The sequence below is a fragment of the Chelonia mydas genome, chromosome 1 (genome assembly GCF_015237465.2).
Source record: "Chelonia mydas isolate rCheMyd1 chromosome 1, rCheMyd1.pri.v2, whole genome shotgun sequence".
In the NCBI taxonomy this organism is placed as follows: Eukaryota; Metazoa; Chordata; order Testudines; family Cheloniidae; genus Chelonia; species Chelonia mydas.
Window position 1 is genome coordinate 301,154,938 of NC_057849.1, and position 24,828 is coordinate 301,179,765.

At 43.3% G+C, this 24,828-nt stretch overlaps 1 protein-coding gene across 4 annotated transcripts in view; it reads left to right on the top strand.

The window, feature by feature from the left end:
• The first annotated feature begins 912 nt into the window (after positions 1-912).
• CAV1 (caveolin 1) overlaps positions 913-24,828 on the top strand; it is a 29,630-nt gene continuing 5,714 nt past the window's right edge. Inside the window, exons 1-3 of one of the 4 annotated variants that reach the window (XM_043549844.1) lie at positions 913-1,632; positions 2,894-3,058; positions 3,449-4,184. In XM_043549844.1, coding sequence (XP_043405779.1) covers positions 1,603-1,632; positions 2,894-3,058; positions 3,449-3,739 — 486 coding nt within the window. In that variant the 5' untranslated portion in view covers positions 913-1,602 and the 3' untranslated portion in view covers positions 3,740-4,184. Of the gene's footprint in view, positions 1,633-1,900; positions 2,008-2,037; positions 2,274-2,893; positions 3,059-3,448; positions 4,185-24,828 lie in introns of those variants that run through there. The other 3 variants (XM_007070529.4, XM_043549850.1, XM_043549856.1) reach the window with 3 other exon arrangements.

Genomic DNA, 24,828 nt, shown 5'->3' on the forward strand with positions numbered 1-24,828 from the left:
ATGCAACAATGCTGCATAATGCTTCTAAATCTTCTGATGCACATGTGTGAAACTAATTTAAACATTCCTAACTTTTCAAACAATGACATGTTCTTCAAATGCAGATTGGTTTTAAAAAAAAGTTTAGGTCAAGTTTCTAGCCCAACCAATTTTACAAAAAAAAACAACAAAAAACAATTAACAAGATCATATTTGAAATGAGAGCCAATGTGAAGCATGGAAAATATTCGCCCTGAAGGGAATTTGTTTGATAAAGTTCTGAGCACTTGAAAAAAAGGGGGGTGAAAGGAGGGATATTTTACCATTTTAACTGATGACCCCTCTCCCACTTAACGACCATCTCGATAATATGTTTGAACTCTATTTTCATTTTTAGGTGATGAACTTTATGGGCTATTTTACAGCATTAGACCAAAGTTTACATCTAGTTTTCTTGGTGCAATACTCTGCTAACGGACATGTTTTGAAAAGGTCAGATTATCTCTGCAAACGTTTAATAACGGCCTCCAGGAAATAACTGATCTTTCCAACACGGCAAAATCTTAGATAGCAAAACAACGAATTAGTTCCTAGCAGTGCAGTGCCTTTGTAACCGTAAGCAAAGGCACTCCAGACCCACAGAGTGCTAAGCATTGTTCTTATTTATTATTAATAAAACCGAAGCCCTCTGAGTTACCGTGGGGTTTAGATGATAAAGAAACCCCATGCTGAAAACATTGCAGCGTTTACCTCAATACCTCGTCTTTAAAAATCCCGGAAGATAATATGCATGGCAAACATGCTACAACATGTTGGCATGGATCATTCTCCTCCCAGAAAAAAAAAAATACGGTAAAAGCGCGGACTTGTTAAATATTTGCATAGCTGTGAAATGAATCACTGGAACAATCTCCCTCTTGCAATCTCCCTCCCTCCCCAAAAGGACCCCCATTTGCCACAGTTGTTCTTACATGTAAACTATTGTCAAAGAAAAATACAAACTCCTCACTTTGGTTTGGATGTGAAATACAACTACTCTCAATGCTTTCCGCTCTGAAACATCAATGCCACCGCTTTAGTACACGCTATCTGGTGCTCTGCAAGAGGATTTATGAAGGAAACTGGAGGCTTCTGACTCCGACCAGAGAACACAGAGACAGCTCCGAAGAGCTTGTCATCTGAGGGCTAAAATTTGGTGCCTTTCCAGCACCACCGCCCTCGCAACATGCCGACGTGCTGCAAAGTGAATACATCGATTTTCCTTTTCGGAGCAAGCAGCAGCCTCCCTTGGATCGCTGTGTGGAGTGGTTGGCAAGGCAACCTCCCCCCCAGGTTTCAAAATCTGCACAGGCAGAACAAGGTTGGGAAAGTCCAGTTGCAGGATTATTGTTTCCCCTTTCCACCCCCTGCTGCTCCCAGAGCTTTGGGGATGTGCCTAGACCCACCATTGCTGTCATCCCAGCCAAAAGCGAGCAGAACAACCCCTGGCCGGCGGCCAGCTGTCTCACTTATAGCTACCTCCCCCTCGCTTGCTTTTTACAATACAGGATCTTCCTTTCGCAGCGCGTCTAAATTATAGCGCAGTGAAACCGCAGTCCGACTCTCCATCAAGCCCAGGACAGCATGTCTGGTAGCCAATACGTAGACTCAGAGGTAGGATTTGCCTTGGGATCCTTTCAAAAGTCAGTTTCAGGTCAGGTACTTCTCGTTCCTGCTTCTTCCTGGCTCCAAGTACCTGCTTCAGCTATCGCTGGCTTGGCTTCCCTGGGCATTCTTGGCACTTTACTGATCTTGCTCTTGACCGTGACCCCTTCCGGCAAAGGAGATGGGGAGGGATGCTTAGAGATAAGGGGGGTTGTTTGTCCATGGTGCTGGCTCTCCAAGGAAATTCGATCTATTATTTGGCACCTTTGGGAAAGTTCCTCTCCCCATCCAGAGCCGGCCGCTTTCCCTTCGTCCGGCTCTTTAGCTTGGATTTGTAAACATCTCTGGAGGGAACCGCGCCGCTCCGCGAAGCGGCAGGGTCAGGTGAAGCGCTGACAGTTCATTTCGCGGGCTGTTCATGAAGCTGCAGGGTGTTTGCCAGCCAGCACTGGTGGCATGTTGCACAACGAGCAAAAGGCGCCACCAGCCCCACCTGAGCAGGCTGTTCGGCCCTCTGCAGCCCTGTCGGGAAGGGGGGATGCTCTGCCCGGCAGCGACTCTCCTTGGCAGCCCCGGGGAGGAGCATCTGACAAGGGCCCAGGGCGCCCCGTGCCAGGGGCTCTGGGCTGACGGCATGTGGGGGCTGAGGGGTGAGATCAGGGACTCGGAGCCGCAGCTGGCTGGGCTGGAGATGGGAGCCAAGTGAGGGACCCGGCGCAGAGATCGGGGGCCGGGCACGCTACAGCCCGAGGCTGGAGAAGGATGGCTGAAATGAGGAGGCTGGAGATCGGCCTGAGACAGGGGGACAGACCTGAGATCCCCGGGGAGGGAAGCGGGGGGGGGGGGACTGAGACAAGCCCCGGGGCCTGGACATGGCCCAGCCCGGAGATCTGGCGCTGCCGGGATGGGGGGGGGGGGGCAGCGGGGTGCAGACCGGGACTGGGCGGCGGTGGCTGGGGCGCGGAGCGGGCGCGGATTCAGCGGGGCTGGGCACATTCTCCTCGGGGGCGAGGGCGCGGCGGGGCGGGCTGGGCGCCGGGGACCCCTGGCGGCGGGAGTCGGTGCGCTGCCCGGGACGGCGCGCGCGAGGGGTGTGGTGTGGGCTGCTTTTATCCGGTTAAAAAGCCAGCCGGGGGGCAGGCTCGGCGCTGAAGGGTCCCCGGCTCCGCGCGCGCCGCAGCCCAGCCGCTGGATGAGCCGGTGACGCTCCCCGCCAGCGCCCAGCCGCGGGCAGTGCCTCATCTCTGCCCCGCTCCCGTCCCGTGCCCAGGGGCTCCTGTACACCGCGCCCGTCCGGGAGCACGGGAACATCTACAAACCCCACAACAAGAGCATGGCCGAGGAGCTGAACGAGAAGGCGATGCACGACGTGCACACCAAGGAGATCGACCTGGTCAACCGGGACCCCAACGGGCTCAACGACGACGTGGTCAAGGTAAGGATTAAAAGCCAGGAGACGCGGGAGCTGACCGGGGGGGGGGGGGGGCAGAGAAGCTGGAGCCGTTTTGTTATTATGGGGGGATTTTTTTTTCCCCGACAGCAGCTCCAAGTGCCGGCGGCACGGTGTTTGCAGAGGTGCCAGGGACGGAGCTGACAACATTTGTGACAGTTCATTGCTTCCCTCCACCACCTGCTGTCCCGGCAAACTATTTAAAAGGGGGGGGGCACTCTACTGCATCGGCTTAAATCGCCTCCTGTGAGTCAATACATTAATGGTGACTAGCTGGGAAGCTGGAAACCCGTGGGCCCGCAACAGAATGGGGGGGGGGGGGGGCCGGGGGGACACACACCCGCTAAGTGACTGAACCTGCGCTACGTGTTCCAGACCCATGGAAGCTGTTGCGGGAGCGCAGGGCAAACGGGGGATTCAGCCGCGTCCGCACAGCCTGCTCCTCCGAGACGTGTTTTCTGGGCATCTCTAACCGGTAACCAACTAGCTCCTGTAGCTTTCACGCCAATAGTGCAAGCTGAACAAAACGCAGCTGTAACTGTGCGAACTGTCCTTCTGTTGCCGTCCCGCTGGCTGCAAATGCTTGTTGGTGGGGTGAGACATGGAACGAACATTACCATATTTAACCCAGGAAGGGAGATTTTACTGGCCAGCAATGATTCCTAGAAATGCCTTATAAAGGAATGGCCCAAAAAAAAAAAAAAGGCAAAAATCAGGTGGAACTCAGATTACACTGTTAAGGATATTGACCGTGATTTCTCTCAACTACTTTCCTGTGGAACAGCTTTATCCTGATCCAGATGCACACAGCTCACTTTTCCTAAGCCAAATGTTTGCAAAACCATAGCTCCTGGTTATTTTTTCCCCGCCAGTAGTGAAATGATAAAAGCAGGCAATAAACGAGCAAAAACTCACTGTGACTAGATCTCTGGTCAGATTTTTAATTCCAATTTTGATCATTTCAGCAAATCTGGGTCAATGGACATTGTTGCCTGGGCCCATCTGGGTCAGAGAAACCCTGGAGTTGATCCCTCATTAGCAGAGGAATTTTATTAAGATAATGTTGAAATAAGAAACGGTACAGAGTTCAAGCATAGAAGTTTCTGGTTGTCAGGGGATAAGGTACAGATTATCAAGGGGTGTGAAATTCGATTTAGGAGCTGGTGGAGTAAGGATTACATAATAATCTGCAATCTCCCCGACTGGGGGTAAAAGTTTAACCGGTCAGAGTACAGACATTGAGATATGGGGGTAAGTTATCCACACAACAGCTATGTTCAGGTGCGGAGTATAGTGAGTGGATACAATGGTATGGATGGGTCTACCCTCATTTGGTGGGATTTAATGTTCAGCGGGTTTATGGTTCCAGTTCATACGGTCCAATGGGGAAAGACTCTCAGTCTCTTTCCCACAGTGGGTGCACAATGTTGTACCGGCTCACTCCTCCTGGTACTGTCGGTGGCCGGTGATGTGCTCGATGGGGCATGTGAAGGCCAAGGACAATGTCCTTCAAGTTTGTTGGAATCTGGGGAAACAGCAGATATGCACTCAATGCTAACCTGTTTCAGATCCAGCAGTCACTTAGTGCAATCCTAGTCCATCCTGCCTCTAGGGTGGGAGGTAAAGCCTGTCTATTCACGTACATTCAAGGAAACATTTCATTCTCTCTGTATCAGAACAATTTCACTTTTGTTGATTTTTAAGGCAGGTTGGTGAAATGATTTAGACCTCTAGGGCCTAATCCAGAAAGGTACAGAGCAGTCTTAACTCTCATTGACTGCAACAAGATTTGAAGGCAGTCATCACAGCAGAGGCTCTCTGCCTTGCTGGATCAAGCCCTAAAAGTTTTTGCAGGCAGATGGAATGCTCATAGAGCTATTTCCATAACTTTGGCTTTACAATCTAGAAACAAAAGAAGTTAAATTCTGTACACACTGAAAAATGGTCTACAAAAGATACAGAATGGTGCAAATCTCAATTTACAAACCAACAACTTGTATTTATAAACCGAGAATTTTGTTTTCCTTTTGGTTGTGGAAGAGGAGATGTAGGGGGAGAGCTATGTGAGAGTTCAGAGAGGAGCATGCTAGTGCTCATGTAACCCACATATCTCCTGGGTGTGGTGTTCTATCCCATTGAGTGGCACCCAGCCCACTTAGAGAGAAAGATTAATGTGTCTACTCTACCATGTCAGCTAAGGGCCAAATGGCTTTTAGCTTATTGTAGCAGAGGCTCATGCATTTAGCTCCAGAGGTCCCAGGTTCGATCCTGCCCACTAGTGACCTGGGACAGTTGGTGTTACACTCACTGTATGCTGCAGCAGTGGTAGTAGAAGTCCCCATTGCAACTAAAACTTCTGAGTATGAGTCATAGCCCCCAGGCAGGCTGGAATCTGGATATCCACAGAACAGAACTAAACAGAGAAAGAAAGATCCTACTGGGAAAAGAAGCAGATCGCAGATGGGGGGAAAAAACATAGCTGTCTTAAAGGAAACTGAAATTTACAAAGCACATCCCTTCCACCCGCCCACAGGGACAAGTCCTGCAGATGGTTGTTTGTTACTCCCAGTGACCCAAAAGAAAGTTAGAAAGTAAGAACTTTAGGAATTTAAAAAAACCCGAAACCTTTGATCTCTCTCTGAAACAATCTGGATCCCTCTTATCCACAAATGTGCCACTTGCAAACACTCTAAAAATCCCCACCAACTAACCAGTCAGAAAACTGATATTGCTTCCAAGGTATGCCCATCCCAGTGAGTGAGTGACAGGGAATGTCAGTATCATATCAAGACAGTGTTCAGATCCCCACTTTCAGTAAAACTTAGAGAGATAGGGTGGGTGAGGTAATATCTTTTATTGGACCAACTTCTGTTGGCAAGAGAGACAAGCTTTCACGCTACACAGGGTATCCAACTTTTGGTTTTTTACTAACAGCAACATTTGCAAAATTCGTAGGGCAATTGGAAAAACAACATTTTCCAGCCTAGTTACCAGACAGGCAACAATTTCTTTTGCTGTTTATACTTTATTTCACAGATAGTTCCAATTTGCAAACTTTAGATCCAAATTTCCGGGTTCTTTGGCTACTGCTTTTAAGTTCAGCTCTTTAAGGGGCAAACATAAAGTTCATATCCAGTTTCTGATCCAAATCAGAGCTTTCTGAAAGCTTCTGGAAAGGCAGTGTAGTCTAGTGGACAGGACTTGACTGGGTGTCAGGTAATCTGGGTTCTGCTCCTGTCTCAACCACTAGCTGGCTGTGTTCCTTGAGCAGGCAATTTTGCTTCTATTCCCCCCTCCCATTTGTCCATCTCATCTACTTAGACAGTAAGTTGTTCAGGGCAGAGAGTGTCTCAGGGCAGCGAATGTGTTTGTACAGTACCTAGCACAATAAGGCCCCAGTCTCAGCTGGGGTCTCTAGGTGCTACCATACAAGTAATATTACAATACAAGTAATAAACAAATAGTACAAGTTCAGGGGTGTATGGAGTCAGAGTAGTGATTCAGCCCTATTTCTACTTTGTTTAAAATATTTGTGTTTCACCAGATTCAGAACTTTCAGCCTTTTACTCAGCATCCATGCATTTCTTGCCACTATGCTATGAGAGTCAGACGGTAACATGGGGGCAAGTAAATCAACCATGAAAAGTAAATGATTAGACAGAGAACAAGGAATCTGCTCTGTAAGCAGCTCTTTAAAAGGCCTCAGTGCTGCCTGCATTCAAAAAAATCTCATAACAAGTTTTAAAAATAACCCGAGATTGTGAGAAGCAGGGGATGTGTTCCCCTGATGTTCATCACGCTGAGCCACACAGTTCACTGCATTTGCGCAGTGTCCTCTGCACCAGATAAATAAGCTGTATGGAGCACAGCAGTAAAGTAAGGTGATGTCAGCTAGGTAGGAATCAAGAAAAGGGCATACACTTGCTCCTGATCTGTACTGACACTGGGGGACTGGAGGAGCTTGACTCTAAAGCTAAAGATATTGGTGACCTAAGCTTCAGTCACAATGTGACTTTAAAAGATCTGTGAAATGGAAGCTAAGTGCCATACTAATTCCTGAAAAGCTGACTAAATGGCCTGATTTATTTTAGCATTGGGGTGTATATTACAACTCCCAGTACCTAAGGCCCTCTCTGTTAAGGTGAAAAGGCAGCATGATGTGGGATTCTACGTGGGAGGAAGGATGGTGTAGTGGTTGGGGTAGGCCAGGCCAGGCCTTAGAAATTGTAGGGTCAATTCCCTATCCTGCCACAGTGCTTGCTCCTTGGCAAGTCACTTAGTCTTTCTTGGCCTCAGTTCCCCTTCTAATAGATAATAATAGTGCTTCCTTATCTCACAGGTATATGCCAAAGATAAATACTTTAAAGCCACAGTAGGCACCAAGTCCAAAATTTAGGCACAAGTGAGATCCTCAAAAGCCTTACTGAGCTGCCACCTAACCCTGAAGACTCCTAAAATCTCCTGACATCCACATTTTCACTGTAAAAGTCCCCAAGTTGCCCAAGTTTCTGCTGCTGGGCATATGCACAACACCTCACTCTAGGTGCCTGGGCCCCAGATGACCCTCAAACTAGATGAAGATTGGCTTATGCCCTGCCTATCTCATCTGTGGGCCAGATCTGGTAGGCATTTTCAAAGCACACCCAACACCAAGCAAAACAGCTGGAGGAGCAGAGGAGGCATTGAAATGCCTCAGATTTGAGCTTCAGATCATACAGTGATGTCCCCCTTCTAAGTACCTTCAATAGTTAGTTTTACCCCTGTCCAATCTCTGACTGTGGGGTGGGAGTGGGGGGAGAAAGAATCTTTCAACATCTCACATTTCCTCATGCTCACAAAAGGCCACGTTCTACAAGATGCCAAGTGCCCCTGACTGGGCAACATGGTGCAGGATGAGGTTCTAAATTAATTGATATGCTCAAATCTCTTCATGTGTGTACAACATTATGTATTCATGAGGCTGTGTGAGAGAAAAACAACTTGCTTTAAGCAGTGCCATGTGTTGGACTGTTTGGACTGAACTACCACAGGGTGAATACTGCAAAACTTTTCCAGGGGTATTCTCAGTGTTGTCAATGAATTAGCTTCAGCCACGTGCTCAGCTCTCATGTCAGCTTGCAGTGAACATTCATGTGATCAAATGTTATTGGCATGAATGTTCCTGGGACATGAATTTCATAGTTACATGCATGAGTATTTTCCACATTGAATTTGAAAACTGACACGCAGAAGTACTGGTGTGCTTCCACACTTGTCCAATCAGGAAAGAGAAACAATACCACATGTCTTATTTCATAGACTCATAGACTTTAAGGCTAGAAGGGCCTTTAAGGACTGTCCAATCCCCACCAACCAACAGAGCTCAACTAGTGTATACTCACACGCAGCTGTTTGATGTCTACGGAGTGAAAAAAATTGCCATAAAATTAATAAAATATTTTTAAAGAACAAATAAATCTAAGAAAACTGCAACATTTGGGGACATTTCATGAGCAGAAAAATATCTGCTACATTTATCAAATATATTTTTGTTCCAAACTTTTTACTCAGCTCCAAATTGAACATTGTTGTCTCGTGTTAGTCTTTGAAGTAACAGTCCTTTATAAATAAAACAGTCAGCACCTCTGCAATTTTATTTTTCTTATGCACTCAGACACTCTGGTGATGGAGGCCATATAATTTTGTAAATAGGGATAAAATAAAAGTAATTGTGTTTGCTTGCCACTGAGTGCCAGATTTTCCTGTTTTATTTGCTGTACGGTCTACATTACCAAAAATGACCACTAATTTTGTGTCCAGCCCCTGGGTACCCAACTTGAGATCTGCTGGGTCTAATTTATGAGTGCTGAGCACCTGCACCTCCTATTTGAAGTTGTGGGTTCTCAATGTCTCAGACGAACATTCCTTGATGTCTCAGGTTGGACACCAAAATTGAGGCACCAAAAACTGGTTCTTTTCAAAATGTAGGCCTTCAGTAGTATCTATATTAAGTTCTTCTTTCATCATGCAGATCTGTTACAATTTATTCTAAAGTTACAATTTTCCTGAGAGGATGTTTTTCATCCACTTAGAAAAAAATGGGGTAAAACACTTAGTTACATGTGTGCAACCCCACTGAAATCAATGGAGTCGCACACATGGAGGAGAACAGAATTTGGCTTGTCTTTGTTTATGCTTTCTTTTAAAAACTTAGCTCAATTTGCATAATGAATTTAAAAGTGAGTGTTGGTGCAACATTTTGATATAAAGAGAGAGGTATGAAGACATGCTGGAATCTCATGAGTATGTAAAGATTCTCTGCTTATCAGAATCTAGGTCATTTTCAGTTGAAGCCAGACTTTACATCTACAAGAAGGCACTTTCTGAGGGTTAAGGCCTATATTAATTTCTTCAATCAGAAATCATTTGGGGTAGAGGTATAGGAAGGAGGGGTAGAGTGTAACCTCAACTCCCTTGTGAGACCCACATAAGTCCAGGCAAATTTGTAGTACTAGCACTCAGCAGGAGGACAGAGAATGCTCCCTCTCTTTTTCCTCTGGGATGAGGGGGAGTGAGCTAGAAGATGGGGTAATGGCTCCATCTACCCGACAGTGGAATTGGCCAGCCAGCTGGAAGGTAGTAATGGGTTCTAGCAGCAGGTGTACTGCCTTTGCACCTGCGAGATCCTGGGGCCATTCTGTAGTACAAAGAACAGCCTTACAGCTATATAGCTCATATACCACAATTAACTCTGAGCTGTACTCTGCACTTTCTATGCCACGTTCTTCACCTCTGTGAGAGGCGACACAACCGTTAGTGTCTTTATCACAATAATGACCTTCATCACAAATCCCTTATTGTTCTCATCTGCCTTTTATCATTCCCCAAGGGAGCCAATATTCACCTGTGGCTGGCTGAGGAGGAGGGGGTGCTTTCTTCATGAGGACTTTATCACTCTCTACACTTCCTAAAATTGTGCCCCACAACACACTTTGATTTTTTTTCCATCGTAGGGCCAAATTATGGTCCTGAAACCCTCTGGAGTGTGGCCTGGGGAACACTTTGAGTGCTCCCGCAGTGGTGGAGGAAGACATTCTGCCTGCATAAGGCAGAACAACTTCACTGGTGCTGGGAAAAGCACAGCGAGGAGCAGGTTTCTTTGCACCTTAAAAATATGTAGCCTATCCTCCTCCAGCAATTCCTTGTTTCTTACACAAGCTGGGTGGGCTATGTCCAGCCTCCCAGCCCACTCAGCCGTGCCGCCTCAGTACCAGTATGCATTACCAGTGATGATACAGCTACAGTATTTGGTTCCCACTCCTTGGTCATGAGCACAGCCAGCCAGATAATGACTGTCTCCTTCAAGGGTGTGTTAGACAGGAAATGTCCATTGCACCCTCTGGAAAACCCATGCAAGGCCATCCACAATTTGGTTCTTATTTTGTTTTTAAAAAGCAATGACCACCAACTACTGACTGTTTGAGAGACCCTTCTTTTGGCAAACATCTCCTGATTTACTACAGATACAAACTACAGTTACAAATTTAGGGGAGGGATAGCTCAGTGGTTTGAGCTTTGGCCTGTTAAACCCAGGGTTGTGAGTTCAATCCTTGAGGAGGGCCATTTTTAGGGATCTGGGGCAAAATTTGGGGTTGGTCCTGCTTTGAGCAGGGGGTTGGACTAGATGAGGTCCTTTCCAACCCTGAGATTCTGTGAAACAATAAGGAGTTTTTGCACCTAGTTTAATTTGCAAAAGCTTTTATCATTGTTGCTCAAGTACAATTAAGTATTCAGTCCTTCCACTTCAACAGTTTATTCAGCTTGATGCAGTTCAGCTCACTACAGGATCAAACATATTCCACAAACTTTGATCAGATGTGAACAAACATCACATACACCATTTACACTGGTATTAGGGAGGGCACTACTATTCAGTCTGTCCAATGAGCCACGCTGGCTTGGCACGCCCCCTTTATGTATCTTAAAACAAGACTTAGCAGAATTTGATTTTTTTAATATAATTTTGATAGATAATATCAGTGTTTATTTGTAAGCATTTTTTCTATTTTTATTTATTTAAAATTTCATGGTTGTGGGAAATTATGCAGGGAGGGGTATCAGACAACAGGATGGGTCAGACAATAATCATTTAATGACCATAGACATTGATTTTTAAAAGTTAAAGCTTTATAACCATTAAAATAGAAATTGTCAACATCACGTCAAAATATACAGAGTAAATATCCTTAAATCAAACTCTACTAAGTTCTAGCTCTGCATTTTTCTTACTTTGCCTATCTGTACATTTCCGTTATTATCAATGAAAATATTTTTCATCGGTTTGTGTGTATGTGGTGAAATTGACATTTTACCGACATTTACAGATAAAAATCTAATCCTTCCAAGCCTACTTAAAAACCTTTATGACTCCCATCAATGGCTAAAAAGAGAGTCAGTGCCAAAGGCAATATTAACTCAAATTAATCACCTCATCTAATACTTTGCACCTAGGCAGTCAGACACCTGTGTGTGGAGTGCAGCATAAATACAGAGATAGATGTCTAGCCAGACAGAGCATCTTCCATCTAATGAATGAAGGAATATCTTAGTTCACAAACCTTCTGTGAGGAAAGTCAGGTTTGTCATCCATGTTTTACAGATGGGAGCGCTAAGGCACAGAAAGATTGTGGCTTGTCCAGAGTCAGTGGCAGAGCCAGGAATAGAATCCAGGGGTTGAACTAGATGAAATAAGAGAAAATCCAGAGCTCAGCCAGGACTTTTCTTCCACCAGGAATGGATGAGATTTAATAAACAGTCCCTTTCCTTTGTTTCTGCACAGTGCTGATAGTTTCTTAATGTCAAATATTAACTTGCAAGTGTTTATTTGGCTCCTTAATTGTACATAGTCCCAGAAGTTTGGACAACTTTGCCTACCCATACACTCTGGTGGCCTTGTTCAAATGACTCTGCCAGCTCTGGAATCAGGGGTTAGGGGATTGATTCACCATTGCAATACTCCAGTGTTATATCAGGGTACACTGGTTTGGAACGGGAGTAATGTAGATAGGGAATTGAGGCAGAGCACAGCTCTTTCAAAGCATCAGTCATACTTTACGTGGAAGGCAAGGAAGAATTGGGTACTCTTTTGCTGGACTTGGAAGATTAATCATTCATAGGGATTACAGTGGTTAACCAGTAATTGTATTTATTCTGATCAAAGCCTCTTTTTAAAATATTTTGTTTATATTTAAGCTATCACCATAATTAAACCCTTATGCATTGGCTTCCTGTTTAACACCAATGAATATGATTCATAATGTTTATTTGTTTGCTATGGTGACATAATTAACTATTCAGTACTGATGCTTATTGTATTAGCATTTTTACACTGCCCCAAATTATACCAGGTGCTTCACAGAGGGCAAATGTTATAGCCAACATAATTTGACAGATTGCATGTAACACACAAACTTTAAAAAGACTTTGACAAGTTAGAATTATCAGTGGGTAAATGTCATTTTGGGGCAGAATTTCCTGTATGATGCATAGTGTTGAACTCTTTATCTCACAATTCTTCATTAACAAAACTGGGAGTTCTGTGACATGAACATGTAAGGAGTATGCAATAGAGAGCGCTGCACATCAGGTCCAAAAAGAGTATTTTACACTTTGACACTTTTCAAGCAATAAGAAGCAATACACCATACTAAACTGGCTTGGATGAAGCTATAGAACTAGGGGCACCTGCTAACTGAAGAGAAAATCCATGTCAATTAAAAAGAAAAGGAGTACTTGTGGCACCTTAGAGACTAACAAATTTATTTGAGCATAAGCTTTCGTGAGCTACAGCTCATTAAATTTGTTAGTCTCTAAGGTGCCACAAGTCCTCCTTGTCTTTTTGCAGATACAGACTAACACGGCTGCTACTCTGAAACCTGTCAATTAAATTAATCTCAGTATTTCTCTGTACCCTCCAATGGCCAGCCTCTTAAAAACTTTAAATGGTAGCCCTTATTATAGGCAATTTCATCCATGATGTAACTCTCTGACTTCAGGGGAATTGTATGTGGGATGAGTTTGGTCTGTAGTCTTATGCTTATCTGGCACACATGCTATGTTTTCAGACAAGTGGGAACTGATAAATTCAGCTTCTCAAATAGGAAGCGAGAAGATACCATCACAGCTTAAGGTGAAAGCATCACATTCCCTATTCAGACTGCTGCTGTGCTCAGTTTAAACTGGGATTTTCAAAAGACTCATAGACTTTAAGGTCAGAAGGGGCCATTATGATCATCTAGTCTGACCTCCTGCACAACGCAGGCCACAGAATCTCACCCACCCACTTCTGTAATAAACCCCTAACCTATGTCTGAGCTACTGAAGTCCTCAAATCATGGTTTAAAGACTTCAAGGTGCAGAGAATCTTCCAGCAAGTGATCCGTGCCCCACGCTGCAGAGGAAGGCGAAAAACCCCCGGGCCTCTGCCAATCTGCCCTGGAGGAAAATCCCTTCCTGACCCCAAATATGGTGATCAGCTAAACCCTGAGCATCTGGGCAAGACTCACCAGCCAGATACCCAGGAAAGAATTCTCTGTAGTAACTCAGATCCCACCCCATCTAACATCCCATCACAGGCCATTGGGCATATTTACTGCTAATAGTCAAAGATCAATTAATTGCCAAAATTAGGCTATCCCATCATACCATCCCCTCCATAAACTTATCAAGCTTAGTCTTGAAGCCAGATATGTTTTTTTCCCCACTACTCCCCTGGGAAGGCTGTTCCAGCTCTTCACTCCTCTGATGGTTAGAAACCTTCATCTAATTTCAAGACTAAACTTCCTGATGACCAGTTTATAACCATTTGTTCTTGTGTCCACATTGGTACTGAACTCAAATAATTCCTCTCCCTCACTGGTATATATCCCTCTGATTATAGAGAGCAATCATATCTCCCCTCAGCCTTCTTTTGGTTAGGCTAAACAAGCCAAGCTCTTTGAGTCTCCTTTCATAGGACAGGTTTTCCATTCCTCGGATCATTCTAGTAGTCCTTCTCCGTACCTGTTCCAGTTTGAATTCATCCTTCTTAAACATGGGAGACCAGAACTGCACACAGTATTCCAGGTGAGGTCTCACCAGTGCCTTGTATAATGGTACTAACACCTCCTTATCTCCACTGGAAATACCTCGCCTGATGCATCCCAAGACCACATTAGCTTTTTTCACGGCCATATTACATTGGCGGCTCATAGTCATCCTGTGATCAACCAATACTCCAAGTTCCTTCTCCTTCTCTGTTACTTCCAACTGATGCGTCCCCAGCTTATAACAAAAATTCTTGTTATTAATCCCTAAATGCATGATCTTGCACTTTTCACTATTAAATTTCATCCTATTACTATTACTCCAGTTTACAAGGTCATCCAGATCTTCCTGTATGATATCCCGGTCCTTCTCTGTATTGGCAATACCTCCCAGCTTCGTGTCATCCACAAACTTTATTAGCACAAGGGAGCATCAGTGGGGTTTGGACACCTACCTCCCACAGGCTCCTTCAAAATCCCTGCCGTCACTCCCAAAAAATAACAAGAAGCACACTCCATTTGCACACTACACACAGTTACTATTTCCTATCGGCCCCATTTCTCTGCTCCCAATCCTTTTATGAGCTCCACACAGACAGATCTCTGTTCCTGTGCAGACTTCATTGCAGGAGCAAGGCCCTAGACTCACAGTGTCATCTATAGAAATTATAGCAATATTTAAAATTAAATAGTTTTAACACTGTTACTTGAGGATCCGTAATTTAAGGCCTTCCATAAAAAAATTCTAACAGAGGACATGCAGAGACAAATATTTTTAAAAGGCTCAGAAAAGTTAATTAGACTTTAAACAGCTTTATGCACCTTGTATTAATGCTACCTTCAGTTCTAGGCATGGCAGGTAAAAAACGGGGTGGGCGGGAGGCACGTGAGGGGAAGAAGAGAGAGAAAATTGTTACATATCATTATGGCAATCAAAGGGAAAGTGTTTATTTCAGTTGATGGAGTGTGGCTACCCAGTGGAAACTGGGTATTGGGAAAATTATACTTCTTCTCATCCCAATGATGTGTTGGTGCCTCTACACAAATTCGCATTAAATTTGTTTAATAAAATCTTTATTGATTACTTTGTTATTAAGGAGCTTGTGTTTGCAAGTGGGGAGGTTTAGGTGAAGGAGAGAGAGGCTAGCGATACAGTATAAAGTGGTACTGGAGCACAAACATGTGAGCTAGAACCTGATCCAAAGGCCGTTATAGCTAATGGAAATATTAACAGCATCAGGGCCCTAAAAACAAGACATTTTGTTTTAAAAAGTAGTGGAGTCTTTTAAAAATCTGTTTACCAAAATCTTTATTTCTCATAAAGAAATCCTAGGGTGAAATCCTGATATCAATGGCAGATTTCTCCTTGACTGCAGAGTTTCCTGAATTTTACCTCGAAACTATATTTTTTCTGAGTAAGAAACATTTTCAGATATCCCTGGTGTAGGTGGTTGAATCAGATGTATCAAATTGTGGCTTGTGAAACAAAGTGATACAAAAAAGTTAAACATAGTTGAGAAAAGTTTCAGTATGGGGAAAATGTAGTGACCTAACCTAGCTTTCAGAACACCAGTTTCCAGGGAGGGAAACAGCTACTTTGTTTCCTCTATGACAAATTTACTCTGGCAACATCAAAGTAATTTTCCTCGGGAATTGGCTGGTAGGAATACACCACCTGCACAGGACATATAGCAGTACTTCAGATAGATTCAGATGACTCCTTGGATGGATAGTTCATCAAATCTCTCAAGCTATATTGAGGCAGACCAGGTGAGAACTTGGATAAAGGCCCTCTAAAGAATGCCTAGTTGTTGCAAGAAATTATGTTGGTAAAAGCAGGTGGAATTCTCTCTGAATTCACATGCATAACTGCTCTCACAATTAGTTACAGTGACTTCAGTGGGACCGCTCAACCGATCAAGTTAAGCATGTGCTAAGAAATGTATGCAGGCCTTGGTTGGTACTGAATCAATAACCCCACATAGTGTCAGGGAACAAGACGCTGTCTTCTTGGCAGGACATAAAACTGGAGCCGGGTGAATGAAAAGCAAATAATTTATCTGAAATGAGCACAAGCAAATCATGATTTTCTCAGATTTATTCATTATTCAAAATTATTTACTGAATGTATCTGTGGATTGTTTACAAGCAGCCCATTGGAATGATTTGATATTCAGAACTGAATATTTGAACCATATTGGTTAGTTTTGATTGAACACTTGCAATATTTCTCTTTGCTGATTGGAGGAGTGTCAGCCTTATAATCAGGATTCTTATTTATGAATTCAGCATTTGCTTTCTGTGAATATTTTCAAGTACTCGCCAAAGATTCATTATTTCCATGAACATTCTTGCCAGGAAACAAATTTACTAGAATATTGTAGTGCAAGTGAACACAAAAAGGGAAGGAAACACAATCAAAGCAAAAAGAAAAGTAGTACTTGTGGCACCTTAGAGACTAACCAATTTATTTGAGCATAAGCTTTCGTGAGCTACAGCTCACTTCATCGGATTCATACTGTGGAAAGTATAGAAGATCTTATTATATACACACAAAAAGCATGAAAAAATACCTCCTCCCACCCCACTCTCCTGCTGGTAATAGCTTATCTAAGGTGATCACTCTCCTTACAATGTGTATGATAATCAAGTTGGGCCATTTCCAGCACAAATCCAGGTTTTCTCACCCCCGCCCCCCACACACACAAACTCACTCTCCTGCTGGTAATAGCTTATCTAAAGTGACCACTCTCCTTACAATGTGTATGATAATCAAGGTGGGCCATTTCCAGCACAAATCCAGGTTTTCTCACCCCCCCCCCCCCCCCACACACACACACAAACTCACTCTCCTGCTGGTAATAGCTTATCTAAAGTGACCACTCTCCTTACAATGTGTATGATAATCAAGGTGGGCCATTTCCAGCACAAATCCAGGTTTTCTCACCCCCCCTTCCCCCCTCCCACACACAAACTCACTCTCTCAATCAAAGCAAACTCACTTAAAAGTTTGAGCACATATTTGTGGGATATTTTTATTTATTTATTTGCAGCATTGAGCCAGTTCTATATAAAACCAAGGTTCTGATTATTTGTGGTCCTAGTGTTTCTTTTTTCTGACTATTTGTGGTCCTAGTGTGGTTTTTTGTTTGTTTGTTTGGTTTTTTTTTGGTGCTAAAAAAGTGTCATCCCTCGGGGACCTGGCAGGCTTCTATGAAGGCAGTGTGCTCTGATGGACTGATTTCAGGGCTGGAAGCCAAAGTCTAATCTTGACTTTTGTATTCATTGGTTGTGTGGTCAAAGGCAAGTTACCTCTTTGTCTCATGTGCTGGAAGAGACTCTTGATACATTTCTTCCACCAGACAAGTCAAGGTGATTTCCCTGTTTCTGATCAAAATTATACCATCTCTGGATACTGCTAGAGATTCCTAATCTCTAAACGTCCGTGTCAAACCATGAGGATCTGTACTTTTGAATAGTAAGAATTTTGCCTTTGTCAGGTACCAGATTTCACCAAATGGCCAGTATTTAAAAGGGTTATTAGTGGGAAGCAGGACACCTGGGCATGAGCATGCTGTGCGTTTTCAGGGACAAAATATAAACGTCCCAGAAATGCAGGTGAATATGTTTGTTTGCCAGATGGTGCTGCCTCCGTCCTCGCTTCTGGTCTGAGAGCGAGTTTTTGTTTAAAATGGAAAACAAGTGAAGAAAATCCACCGTTCCTCCCCTGCCCCCACCCAGGCACGTGCAACCCAGGGCAGGGGAGTGTATTACAGGTCAAGGAATGAAATATCTGTTGGAGTTTCTTGTAATATGGACAGCAGTTCACCATGCCTCTTTCCTTTTCATAAAGGCTTTGAAGCTCTGAAGTGCTAGGTAATGTCAGTGCTCCAGTTTATCATAAAATCAAAATCAGTAAAATCACATGGTTGCTAGGAGCCCAGGCAAAAGAGGAAAAGGAGCAGCTCAATGACACATAACCCTACTCCCTCTGCTTCAACCCCAAATCAACCCCATATCCCTCTCCTAGTCTTCTCCTCTCCACACATTCTGCGGGGATGACCTAATGTGCTTTTCCAACTTCTCGGTTCCTATGATACATCAGAAGGACTGTCAGGAAGACAGTTGGTTCTGTGTGTGGAAGCATGTATTTTGCAAAGGAAGTGGGAATGTTTGAGTCAGGGAAGCATTTAAAAGTTTGGATGCATTTTATCTGCAACTATTGGGCACTTCTTGCATAACTTTTACCTAGTTCCAACCACCTAACAATGTTCTCCAGATTTTGTACCTGCACATTTTCAATATCCAAAAAGTAAGTGGAAGCATAAATAGCTAAGAACAAAATCCTCCGGACCTCCCATTTTTTAATAACATATTCACCAGTCTTAACCACCTCTGGAAGAATTGCATCTGTCCTGGAGCTTCTCTCCCCTCCCAGATGTGACTCATAATGCAGTGCGGCTATGGTCATTTTGAGACTATAGGCATCTTTGCTTGAACTGAATTGTTTTTAAAGGAAGTTGAGTAAATGGAAAAATTTAAATGATAAGCTGAGCACAATAGGGAAAGATCTTATCTGCTTCCTGCTATATGCTTGTTACTAGTCTTGTAAGGACACAATATAATCTAGCAAAAATATTGGGTTTTATTTAATGCGAGGAAAAACTTGCCGTAAAACAGCACAGTGCTGGCATTAAAATCAGCCTCAACATTTCACATTAGACATGTTTTAAAAATATAAATAACCCCTTTTTATGGCTATATAGAAATATATTCATGCATGTACATTGCTCATTAAGCACCTGGCTTTTGATCAGGCCCCGCAGCCCAGGAGAGCATTTAAGCCCATGATTTCAGTGGGCCCATTCATGTGCTTGAAGTGAAGCACATACTTAAGTGCTTTGTTAGATCGGGGGCTTAAGGGTTCAATTCTGAAATGGGCTGAGTGCTTCCATAAGGAGCTGAACACCCTCCCACTGACTTCAGTGGAAACTGAGGGCTTTTAGCATTTCATCGTGGCGCTCAGCACCTTGCTAGTTCACGCTGAAACTGAGCATCAGTGGCATATGTAAATTGGATCGTTTGTGACCACACGCAGTAGTGCTCCAAAAACATGGCAGTGTTTTTTTGGGCATGCATCGTCATACCTGCAGAAATGTTGGCTGGATTGAAACCTCTGTGAAAATGTGGCCTTTAGGTATCCTTCGTTATCTTCCCAGCCAACACAACATGGTAAAGTTTGCTTTGCAATAGGTGATGTCTCAAAGAACAAACTTTCAAAAGGGGCAGCAATGATAGCTGGAGGTTTGGGATTGGAATTTGCAGGAAACACCCCACAACTCCACACCTTTTGATATATAACTCACTCTTGCACCCATCTCTCTTTTCTCATATAAAGAGTGCACATTTCTTTGTTGAGCAGGCTGCTCCTTTGGAACAATAATTCTTATCTCAGACACTGTAATTAATAGAGGTTTTCTTTAAACAAACCTTGAAAGAGTAGACAAGTTCTTCATATCATTTGCCTCCTTGCAAATAAATCTCTGTTCAAACGGACTTAACTCACGGATAAACTAGTTTAAAAAACACCTCCAGGGCAAATGAAACTGCAGTATTTTTCATAGCACAACCTAACAAAAGCTACAAGCAATGCAACAACTGGCTTTACCAAACTGAATAGTAGGAAACAAAGAACCGCTGAGGTCAGGAAATGTATTGTAGACATAGAACAGAAGTTGGTAATGTTTAAAAATCTTTGGCCTAAACAGAAGGTTATTTTGAGTTATTAGCATCCTTTAATTGGTCAAAGCTCATTTCCTTACCTTGTGCCCATAATTTAACATGCCTGTATTTTCATTAGCATTGCAGACGTGTCATGGCCATGTCACAACACACCCTAGAGGCTGTAGAATAACTAGTTCCCTGGTGTACATGTACTGCAGTGAGGGAGGCGTCTGCCTAAATCTGTGCCTGACTGCATGGAGCTGCAACAAGGTCTTCACAGGATAACCTTCGTTTGGTATATTTGACAAAAGTGGAACACAAGTAAAGTTTATCTTATCCTCACGAGCCAGTGAGTTTCCCTACTAAAAGCTAATGGGAACCTTTGCTGTATCTCTCTGCCCTAATGTCCATATTTCTGGCCACTTCACTCCTATTTTTACACGGCTTGGTTCACTTTGGCTCTTGTTATCAGTCTGATGACACTCAGCATCGCAGAGTGTTACTGGACTGATAACCAGAGGGGAAAGCTAAGAGACATGAACATGCTGTGGGAGAGGCAGGAAGAGTGATGTAGTCAGAACAATGGAAATGACAATAGAACCTAGAAATGAGGATAACAAAATGCATAGGTTGCGTAGTGCATATTCTGCTTGTACAGGGTTGATCCCTATGCTAGGGGCAGAATCTGCTCCTCACAGGAGGCATCAGGGTGATTGTTATGACTAAGGCTCCGTGTTAGTCTTGGCAGTCAGGTCACAGATTCTGAGACTTTCCATGACCACCTGAGCAGCTCGGGCAGCCCCCAGGCCAGGCGCACCAGCTTTTGCTGGGGCTGTTTCGGGCTCCCTGCTCTCCCCCTCCCCTGCCCACAGCAGGTGTTTGGGTATGGGGGGGGCGGGCTCAGGGCTGGGGATTGGGGTGCTGGGCGGTGCTTACCTGGGGCAGGGGGGCTCCCCAGAAGGGCAACAGGAACTCCCCTCCCTCAGCTCCTAGTTCCAAGTGCTGGCTCCACCCGCAGGCACTGCCCCCGCAGTTCCCATTGGCCACGGTTGCCAGCCAACGGGAGCTGCAGAACCCAGCACCCACAACACCCCCCCCCACCCCGGGCCATGCTCGTCCCCTCCCCAAGTACCCGTGGCACTCCCCAGGCTGTCCCCCACCCAGCACCCACAGTGCCCCCAGGGCCGCTCCCCTGAGCCGCCCCCCGCCCTCCCCCAAGTTTTAGTCAGGGGTATACAGTAAAAGTCCCGGACAGGTCACAGGCTGTGAATTTTTTTTTATTGCCCGTGATCTGTCCATGACTTTTATTAAAAATACCCATGTCTGAAATGTAGCCTTAGTTATGATCCACTCCCTGATCCTTTGGGCTGATCTGTGCTGGCTGCACTGTGAGGTAGAGCACCCTTGGGGCTGCTTTATCTTATGCCAGCTGGCATAACTCCTAAATGAACATATAGCAGCTGAGAATTGGTGGAGTCCAGCTGTGCTCCCTTAATAATAATACTTCCTTTCTCCTACACTTTGCCTGTCTTGTCTATTTAGACCATAACCTGCAAGAACTGTCTCATCCGCTGTGATTGTACAGCACTTAACACACTAAAGCTCCAGTCTTAGCTGAGACCTTCTAATCACTTATGTAATTTCACTGTGTTTGCACCATGAACAGACTGATCGCTACATTTATGAATACTGTACATGACTGAAAGTCTCCTAATTGGCCATGCTGCTCACTGGTCTTTTCACTCTCAGGAGTCAGGTTAACATCACTACTTAATCACTGTGGAGCAGCTTGGGACTTGTGGCCAGTAGAAAAGTGAAAAGGGAAGATGTGGCAATGGGACATTGACTACAATTCATATGAGATGGTGTATTCAGTATTGTGCAGTATAATCTAAAATTGATATAAAAGTTCCCACGTTTGTTAAAGTTAGTCTAGAACAGTAATCCGTCCCTGATTGTTGGTGGCATGAACTAATAATTGTTTAGCCTCTCACACACATAACGGTTCCTGTGTACTTTTAGGACATTTGTGTGTGACTTGAGCTGTGCCACCATGGCATAGCAAGTACCATGATTCCATGACATCATCTTCATCTCTTACACTTGGAAAAGGAATGTCTGCCAAGAAAAGAAATATGACCTGATTCTCCTCTCCTCAGGAGTCACTCCACAGAAGTCTGTACAGTTAGGCTAGTGTTGTAAGATGAGCAGTTACCGAGACTCAGGCCTAGAGAGAACATTCACTTGACTTTTCAGCCTGAAAAGCAATGAGATTGCTTTGGAGTCATATTTTTAAAATAAATATTTCACCATTGTAATGAATTATATATAAATACACCTGAGCACATGAGTGATTCTAATAATTTACTTTAACAGCTCTGTGAGTTCCATATAAACATATAGTTTCTTTTTTTGGGTGCCAAAAAGATAGTCTGTTGTTAACTAAATGGTTATGCTTGACTACTGGTAAGTTAAAGATGCAGCCTCAGAAGGGCTAAAGGGCTTCAATGCAAAATTAGTTTCCCAGTAAGATTTAATGTTTCTACTATGAGCCAGTTGAAAAAAATAAATTCTCCTGTAAAACAGCCAGCCTGTACAAACTCAATCCTGCGGTCCTTCTGGATGTGTGAAAAGACTTTTGGCCTAATCCTAAAAACCCTTTATGCACAGGATGACCACTGAACTAATTTGAGGAGCAATTTGACTCATTGTGGAAGCAAATAAATGTATGTTGCTGAATACATTTTATGTTTCACCAATGTTAGCATAATGTGATACAAATGTGAATGTTGATGACAGTTTTCATGTGCTTAACTAGAAAAATCCTTGTATAGTTTGGGGAAAGAGTTACTATAACCTAAAGCTTGTTATCTTAACTATTGCAGAAATGTCTTTTTTTAACAACATGTTTTTATGTTCATGAATGAGGCAATATACACACTGCATAGATTCACACTCATATGTTCCACGCCCGGTTAGCAAGGTTGGCTCTAGAAATCAGTGTTGCGGGTCTTAGAATCATCTAAATTCCAGCACATGGGTCACTAAACTCCAAGCTTTCTACTGAAACAGAAATATAATATCCAGACCCTGTCCTAATGGAAATGAGGCTTTTTTTCACTTCTGCATGTATACATTTTTTTTGTAATGTATTTGACCGGATTCAACACCACCTGACAGTTCATGTTAGCCAAACAATGTCACAACACATCAAGCAAGGATTACTTTTCTTAACATATGTTACTAGATTTTGGTTAACTTGTACTTGCAAATTCACAGATTTATTTTATAGGCCAACGTGCTGCACAAAAGTATTCAGCATCATTTATAAAAGTCCAAAAGTATAAACCATTCAATCCTAACAAAGCTTTAATGGAAATACAGAGAAATTGGAGTATATTTATTTCTTTGAAGTCACTCACAAGATTGCCAGCATAGTAATATGTTTCATTCATTACAGTTAAAAAAAATTTCCATTTTTCTATCTTTGCTCATTGATGGTATTGAACTTGGATGACTGTAGAACTTTACAGGAGAAAAGCCCCTAGTTTTCTAAACTGATTTCACAGGGAGTTATTTTCTAATATGAGTTAAAACATTTTTAATGCATTTATATGAGCTACAAAACCATACACTGTTTCTAATTCTTATTTGAAGAAAAGACATTTGCCAATCCTAGCTTTTAAAGTTGATATTTTTATTATTACTATATTTTAAATTAGGTCGAGTTACATTTTACAAACTCCTTATACACTTCTGGCTCTGCACAGCTCCTACAAAAAATACAGAGTTGTGTCTCCATTGCACGTATAACACGTTTTCCGAATGGAAGATTGATTCCATGGATGAAACCTTGGCCTCTTTGAAGTCAGGAGGAGTTTTGCCATGGACATCAATGAGGCCAGACTGTCACCCTATATGCTGTTGTATTGGTTAGAAAACTTGTTTTCATTTGGTGAAATCATTCTTTGAGAGAAGTACCAAAAATCACTTTTGTGCTATTAGAGCCTTCTTCAGAGTGGCAGATGATCAAACAAGTATCATTATAGCTTGCTATTTGCAGAACCAGGGAGAAGAATTAGGCTGGGAATGGAAACCTGCAAGTAGCCCGGGCTGGGGAGAAGTCTTAGGCTTAGTAATACACCAAATTAAGCTAAAATGATATTATCCATCCTTAACTGACACTACACCGGGAAGTTTTATCCATTTAAACAAATTGATTTAGAAACTGATTTAAACTATTGGAATTTCAGAGTGAAACCGTGGCTCCACTCAAATGAATGGCAAAACTCACATTGATTTCAGTGGGGACAGGATTTCACCATCTGTGTGTAGACCAGCTGTTGGTTTGAGGATTAGACAGTGTTATTTTGGAATTTTTGAATAAAATGAGATCCTCCATGGTGGTGACATGGCAGCTAATGACTCTACAGCAATGTGTGGCTTGTGTCTGGAGCTGGGTGGAGACTGCACAAATTTACAGGGATTTACATCCAGTGTCAGAAATCAGAGCTATGCACTTTCAAGCCAAACACGTTCCCAATATTGCAATAAGAGGTGGTCTCCATGGAAATACAATTTGAGCTGCTTATCCATTTATGTACGTGATTTGTCATCTTTACAGGTATTACAGAAGAGGTTAATGATTACATTCCCTATCCCATAAGGTGTTAAAAATATCAGACTCCATAAACATAGGGTAGAGTTGGATGCTGCTGAGAATTGCGTAATTAACAAATGTGCTGTGCCTTAGAAAAGCACATTAAAGAACCATTGCTCTGTGTGTGGCATATTGAGCCTGATCCAGTAAACCCATACTCTTGGCAGCAGTCTCATTTGTATCAGCTCCTATGAGTGTATTGTTCTTTCCACCAATATGTATAATTGTTTTAATTTCTTGCCGTGGAATACTATTGTGATGTTCATTTTTCCTGTTGACCTACTCTGCTTGGTTATGTTGGCCACGCT